The sequence below is a fragment of the Melanostigma gelatinosum genome, assembly GCF_949748355.1.
Source record: "Melanostigma gelatinosum genome assembly, chromosome: 21".
In the NCBI taxonomy this organism is placed as follows: Eukaryota; Metazoa; Chordata; class Actinopteri; order Perciformes; family Zoarcidae; genus Melanostigma; species Melanostigma gelatinosum.
In genome coordinates, this window is record NC_136654.1 from 4362006 (window position 1) to 4370066 (window position 8061).

General features: G+C 45.4%; 1 protein-coding gene across 1 annotated transcript in view; it reads right to left on the bottom strand.

The window, feature by feature from the left end:
- Positions 1-6868, bottom strand: part of shisa8b (shisa family member 8b) — a gene marked incomplete at both ends in the record, with an annotated part of 16431 nt that extends 9563 nt beyond the window's left edge. The window contains one exon of the mRNA XM_079293963.1: positions 6225-6868. Within this exon, the coding sequence (XP_079150089.1) occupies positions 6225-6868 (644 nt within the window). The remainder of the gene's footprint in view (positions 1-6224) is intronic.
- Between the last annotated feature and the right edge of the window lie 1193 nt (positions 6869-8061).

Genomic DNA, 8061 nt, shown 5'->3' on the forward strand with positions numbered 1-8061 from the left:
TTATCAACTCTATGATATGTGGATATTTCCATGAGTAACCTTCAGGTTACTTCTCCCACAACCCTCAAACACGTTACGCAACAGAGATGTGCCCGAGATCCGTGGGATCAGGACCTCGAATGTTCTCTTATCACATGACAGCCACATTGAGACGAGACTGTGCTAATGTCCTGTAACAATCAATTACTCCACCCAGTTCAGCCGCATCAGACGCACACTGTGATTAGTGAAGTGATGTTACAGAAACGCTCCAAACAGAGAATTCCTCTCTCCGTCTCTCTGCAGAGTGACTCCGTTCAGTACTCTTATGTAAATAATGTCCTGGCCGGATACACACGTCTATACATTCAGGACGTACATTACATGCACATCCTCTTGTCCTATTTATGTCCTATTTATGCATTATTGCACACATTGTTGATCCTCTAGCTGCACAAGCGGATGCACTTTCACAAATATTCCATTTTATCTCGACCGCTTTATGTCACCGCTCTCGTGTCACTCATCGCTCCCTCTTTTCATCAAAGGTACAGTTCAAGCCAGTTTCACTGTCACTGACGATTACTGATAGAGTGAGAAGATGACAGCTTGCTTCTTAACCACACCACACACACACACACACACACACACACACACACAAAGTAATGCTGGTAAACAATCGACATACCATTTAAAAGGAGAGCGAATGTGATTCGATGCCTGATTACAGTACATCTACCAATGTGTAGAATATTGAAGTCAGAGAAATTAGACATTTATGTGAACGGAAACCCGTTCAATTTATTTGTGCACCAAATAAGTGAAGTCACGTGCTTTTCATGCATTTTCTTTGCCATTTAACTGTTGCAAGACGCATGCGATGAGGCATTTACACCTACATTTACATGTGACTGCTCATTTCATAGCCATGTAGAGAGCTGTGTTATCCTTTACGCACAAAGTTATGTACAATTTGATATTGTTTCAGCCACCTTGAAAATAAAACAAATCTGGTTCTGTTGTCATGCATTAGTGATCCAGTGATCCTATGTTGTTGTTGTGTTGTTATTGAACTGTGCAGGTGCAGGTGGCGTCTGTGTGGATTTGTTTGTCATGTGGATTTAATTATCAGTGTTATTGTTCAGTTTTTAGATGCAGACTGCATCTCCAGCAGTTGGGTTTAATGCTAACGAGCTAACTTGTTAATTCCCCCTCCAGCACAGAGGTTGCACGTGTTTTTTTTTGGCCACCTTGAAAATGAAAGAACCAGGTTCCCCGGGTGTTTTTTCTTGTTTCTCAAGTGCCCTATAGTCTAACGTTGGTATTATTCCAGTGTTTGATGCAGGTACCATCTGAGTGGTTCTGTTCTCATGCTAATGAGCTCATTTCGAGCATTTCCCGCTGGCACAGAGACTGCCAAGTGAGTTTTCTTTATTCAGCCAACTTTAAAATGGAAGAAATGCAGTTTTTGTGCTAAATTAAAAGTTTTCAAGTAGCTTAGTTATCTGGGATGTTTCAGCTGATTTTCATGCTCATTCGAAGCTGGAGACAGATGGCCCATTATACGTTTGGGAGAAGGATGAAATGGAGCTACAGGGGCCAACTCACGGTGTGTATGCTGCTCCTGTGAACTTCACTTTTGACTGATATGAATTTGACTGTGACAGACAAAATGTTTCTCTTGGAATCAGCTATTTTACAGCCTTAAAAATGCAAATGCCACCTCAAGATATACGATGGGGAAAAAAGCTGCCGATCTTCCCAACTGTTCAACCATTTCGCTTCACCCTGATACAAAAACATACAAAGACAAACCGAGACTGCACATGTACCCAAACCCTTGAGTCAGTGGCCGCTGACCCACATTTAAGTGTGTGTGTGGTCCAAGTGAAGCCCACAGCACCGAAGAGGAGCAAGAGGAGCAAAGAGGAAGTTATAAGACAACTGGAGGGGGAGAATTGTCACAGATGATACAGCCAGGAAACTGTCAACTTAATGTCCTTTCACTTTTGGGAGGAATTGTGGCAAGTGGTGACGCAGGCGCATACGTGTGCACACTTTCATACGTTTAGTAGCAAGAGCACATGCATGCAGGCATGCTCACAGGCATATGGTGACAGGTGAGAGGTGATGGAGAGTGACAGCTCAACCCTGGAGGTAATCAGAAGGCAGGAAAGACTGAGGGGAGCTGAGAAAGTAGAGCAGCAGTAGTTGCATGGAGTTTTCACATGTACTGTATACGACTGTTGTCACAAAAAAAGGCTATTAAACACCGTTTGATTGTTTGTTTTGAAAAGACACTAACAGGTGGAAACTGATAGGTCGTCCCTGCCACAACAAAAAGTAATGCTAGAGGGGATCTGTAGATCGTCATCGAGTAGGGCCACGAGCCAAGTGCCGGCATTTGACGAGTTGGGAGTGAATATGTGTTGGAGTGGCTTTAATTCATGATTTATTAATATCAGTAGTCAGCCATTCATAATGACCGGTTTAACATTGCCAGCTTGTGAAAAATCCCTCTGGCTGTCGTGCATCATCTTCTAGTTGAACTCGCTTTGATGTTGTTTTTGTCTCGCTCTTTAATTTATCGTGCAGGAATTATTCAGACCATCCCGACAGTTATTCAGAAGTTCTTAACTTGAACCGCGATTATCGCAGCCTCCTGCAGATTGTGGGAATGGAATCAACTTATATAACCGCAGATCTGATGTCTCATTCAAAAGTCATGATCCTTTATCAACGGCTTAATCGCCTTCTGACAAAGCACCAAGTCTGCAGATATAAGTGTAAGTCATTATAAAGTGTCTTTCTAATAAGCCATCAAGACAGATTAAAGAGCAGTTAAGAAGACAAAGCACGTTATACTGGATGAGGATGAATACCAGCCGAAGATATTTCCTACAACCAAAAGCTGCTCTTTTGAATGCTTATTACTAATTTATAAGGCATTTATTGGTTAGTATCTCTTAGAACTTAAACCTTTATGAAGCAGGTTTTATGAAAAAGTGGAACCAACAAATTACGTGAACACACAGCCTGAGGTTATAAGAAGTGTTTCTGAATGTTGCTCTTCAACGGTCACTAAAAACCCCCCATCAACAGGCCAATCATGCCCTTGAAATATTAACCACGACACCATATCCTGGTGTCAGTATACTGTGTGTGTGTGTCAAAGCAAGCGGGGAAATGGAAAAGAGATCCCATCGTTGTGTGCGGCTGCGGTCTATGGTCGGCCTGCACGCTGTATTGAGTATTGCTTATCTGTCTGCCTTAAATCAGGGCAGAGCAGTCAAACCCTTTAAGTGACACTGCCCTTCATTACATAACATAATGGCTAAAAAGCCCAATGCGAACACACACACACGCACACGCACGCACGCACGCACACACGCACGCACACACACACACACACACACACACACACACACACACACACACACACACACACACACACAATGGAGATAAACTACTTTCAAATGCAGTGAAAACACACAGATCTATGCGCTTATGGTGTGGATGGAAACCTTGTATCTCCACAAAACCATTGTTTTCAGTGTAAAAAGAATAATTCTGGAGGTTACACTGATACAGTTTGAACAGATTTCATGACCGTTAGTAATTGGTGAGCACATTTTCTTTCATATTTGCTCTATATTATATTTGAAATACACGTTTGTTGACGGCATCTGGAGTGCTGGGTCACACAAACGGCCAGAGACGTACATCAACTCACACTTTTACATGAATGCACTCACTTGCCCACACTAACACACTCTCTCTCTCTCTCTCTCTCTCTCTCTCTCTCTCTCTCTCTCTCTCTCGCTCTCTCTCTCTCTCTCTCTCTCTCTCTCTCTCTCTCTCTCTCTCTCTCTCTCTCTCTCTCTCTCTCTCTCCCTCCCTCTCTCTCTCTCCCTCACACCATGTGACCCCTGCTGCCACCATATTGGTCCTCTCCCACTTGTGCTGGGTGGACATTGTTTTGCAGTGCATCTGGCCTCCTGGCTATCCTGACCCCTCACTGTGGTGATCTCACCCGTGCTCACGCAAACCTAAATGCCACGACTATCATTCTTGTTGTTAATTGAACTGTAAATCACTGCGTGTGCGTCTGTAAATCATGAAGGGCATCTGTTTGTTTACTCTGGGTGTGAAGCCAGCCCCGCTTTCATTAGAGGTGACACCTATGACCTAAGGAGGCGCTCTCCATTCCCCTTGTTGCCTGAGGATCCGTGCGGCATGCAAACACAATGAACCGGGGTTTTTTTGGGTTCTTGTATCAGTAAAAGGTGTGCGTGTGGGAGGAGGGTAATCTGAGAGGAGGATGACTTTGAATTTTAACTTTCAAAAGCTGATTTGGGAGAACCGGTGGGATTTCAGCCTGTTAAATCATCCTCCGCTCGCAGGATGCGGAGACGAAGCGAAAGTGGGAAGAAAAGAAAGAGACATCCAGAAAGAGCAGGTGCGTGGCACAGTGCAGAAGTTGCCTCTTGTGCGTCCTACTCTAAAGTGGATGGGCGTGTGTACACATTGATGCATTTCACCTCAGAAGACTGCGTGCAGCACATGAGGGCTTAGTTGCACGTACGCTTTTGGACCAGGGATTTATGTCAGCGGGCTAATAAGTAAATCAGCAGGCAGAGCAGTCCAGAAATGGTAAAGCTGTAATCTTGGTGAAATTCGTTTAATCGCGAGGAGGAGAGGTAATCTGTGGAGATGGGCTCACTGTGGGAGGGTGTTTATGCAGCCGGAGTGCTTCTATTTCAGTGAGGTGCTACCCTGCAGGAAATTTTAATCCTGGCTGTGTGTTATCCGCCGAATGAGTTGTTTTGCGGCTCAGGTTAATGGGAGACGCACAAGCAGCGATGCTGCTCGATGGAGGTGTGGTGTGGGGAGAGTGTGGCTGTCCACGTTGTCCACTTTCTCATTTAATGCAAAAAGACACCACTGAACAAAATGAGTGAAAGCACGGGGAGGAGAGGGAAGAGGCGAGCGAGGTGGGAGACGGGGAGAGGAGGGAGATGGCCTGTGGGGTGATGGTGAGGGAGCTGGAGAGGAAAGAGAGGAGTGAATAGAGATGTGAGTGGTTGAAGCTGGAGAAAAGAAAGGGGCTGAAAGGAGAGAGGAAGGCTGCAAGAGAAGAGGAAAAGCAGAAAGGATGGATGGTAGCTGGAGAATGGGACGGAGGAGGAAGGCCAGAGAAGAGGACTTGTGACAAAGAAACTCAGGATGAGAGGAACAAATGGCACGTGATGAAACGGGGATGCGTGGAAGAGAAAGAAGAAGCTCGGAGAAATAAGAAGAGTTGGACATGCAGCTAAGAGGGTTCGGGATGTAAGCGGGGAAGATTTGAACACATGCTGTGCGCTGTTTACTGTAATGATTTCCTGAGGCGAACAGATTGAACCCTGGACCAAGTATTTAGCCCGACTGCAGCGGGAGTGTGTGTGTTTACATGTGTGTGCGTGTTTGAATGTGTATCAAGCTGACATACCAAACTGTAAAAGCTCAATATCTACGATACAGAAGGTTGTGTTCATTAAAGTGGGAAATAATCAGCTTTTCAGCAAATGGAGACAAGATTTAATGAGCCCATTGATTGTTGTTTTTTTATTTAAGGAGTGACATGTGCTCACTGAAAACCCTTGTACACGTGAGGCAAATTTAAAGAAGGAATTCAAACTTCAAAGACTTTGGTTCTTCAAAAGTGACTTACACCTATACCACCAAAAATGGTTTGGTCGATGTGTCTTTTTTCATTTTTTCAAATATAAGTCATGCTTACAAGCAACGCAAATGGTACACAAGGGATGAAATACAAAAGCATATGAAAAAGAAAATGGAAAAGATGAGAAAGAAAGAAACAGGCAGAAAAAAATAGAAAACAAAGACAAATCCAAAATTAGAGACGTATTAAAAAATTATGAGAAAAAGCAAAAATAAGGGTGCGATATATGCAGCATGTAGGTGTGTATAGACACCTTACAGGTATGGTCTCATTCACAACCGGATCAGCGACTCAGAGAATGACATGTTTCATAAATCACAGCGCTTTACACGCTTATCTTAAAATACCATAAAATAACCACATGCATATACACACATATACATGGATTCACAAACACACACAGACATAAATACATGCATGTACACGCACACACACGCACACACTATCTTCTTAAATCTATGCTCTATGTGTTGACGCACAGACCCCCCCACACACACACACACAGCCTGATGCTACTCACCTGGAGTTGAGGTCAGCTTGCCCCGCCCCCGCTCCTCCTCCTCCACTCCCTCCGCGGCTCTTCTCCAGGCCCAGCTTGGTGAAGATGCCCACCAGCACCATGATGGCCACCACGCCGCAGATGATGTAGACGATGAGGTGCGTGCGGTCCCGGTCCTGGTCGTCCTGGCCCTCGGTGATGGTGGCCACAGGCTTGCCGGTGTTGGCCCAGATGGGCGTGTCGTAGTTGGAGCAGATGTTCTGGTCCAGCCGCTGCTGCCGGAACCCGCAGCAGAAGCGGTAGAAGCAGGTGCCGCAGCAGAACAGAAAGACGCCGGCGTTGCAGTTGAACGGCGGGTCCCATTGGCCCATCACGTCGTAGTAACCCTGGCAACGGGTCCCGCCGTTGGGAAGGACGTCCTCATCGTCCGAATCCCCGCCGCTGCTGGAAGTGGACACCCCTGTCTCCAGAGGAGAGTTCTGGGTGGTCTCCACGTAGCTCGGAGCCGTCTGTTTGGCCACCGTGGTGGGGACGATTAACGAGTCGCCTTCGGGTACCGTCACCGTGGTGACGGATGGGTCCTGGGTGAGGGCAGGATGAGTGATAATGAAGGAGAAGAGGAAGAAGAGGAGAAGGTGGCAGGAGGAAGGGTTGGTGTCCGCCATACTTGCCGGTAGAGCCCGCCTGTCCAACCTCCCACCTGCAGGCTCTGGACGGGAAACAGAGAAGTTTGGAGACAAAGAAGAAGAGATGAAGAAAATGACTTTCAGATGCATTTATTTTACTGTTATAGGGTAGAAGTTATTTCGTGATGATACTTCAAATCAATCTTGAGTTTTGAAGATGCACTTACGCCGAGAACACACTCACGAAAACAAGCAAACAGATTTACTGCACGTTATGTAGAAACTCAGAAAATGGATTTTTAGCCAGAATCATTCAACAAACGATGTTTCTATTGATCTTACAAGGGTAGAGGGTAGAGGACGTTTTAAACAGGTCAGTCAGAATCCCGATTGGGACTGTTACCATACAGTGAGACGTGATCAATGCCCAACCTTTCAGATTCAAAAGAGCAGCTCATTGCAAATGAAATGTCCAGAATCGTCTGTCTTCTAAAAAATAATTTTGTCGATTATTTGCGCTTTAAGTGAGAAACCTAATCATGGAAAAGTAAGCATCAAAAATAGCCCAACATGCTTTTACCTTCAAAATAAGTGATCACAATTCCTTATTTTCTTTTTAAACAGTGCGATACACAAACAACAAATTAAAGTCATTGGGGATTTTGTGTTGAAAATCACTGAATGCGTTCTCACCGTTTCCTCTTTGCAATCTGCACACAGCCGTCCGTCCTCTGCGACTCTTCCCCAAAGTTCAAGGGATAATAATTCCCTCTAGAAATATCCACAAACTTTACTCAGCAGCATCTTTCCCCCTGAGTGCCCCCGCAGATCTCTCTCTCTTCCTCATGTCTTCTCCATCGTCAGCTGGGGGCTCGATCGGGGGGATTCAACAAACACGAAACGACAAGCTCCTCTTATCCTCTTTTCTTCTTCTTCACTTCTTCTGTAAGCGCTGCTCAGTCTGCGCTGGCAGGCGTACGTCCAGACTGGTCCAGGACTGTTAGGCTCTTCTGCTGCCAGGACCCCTGTGTGCCGTGTGTGTGCGCGCGCGTGTGTGTGTGTATGATAAAAATTTAACAAGAGAGAGAGTATGTGTGTGTGTGTGTGTGTGTGTGTGTGTGTGTGTGTGTGTGTGTGTGTGTGTGTGTGTGTGGCTGTACTGAGCGCTGCAACAGTTCAGGAACCAGATGAGATCTCCTCCTCTGTTTACCTCTCCTCAGTGCCAGATATGA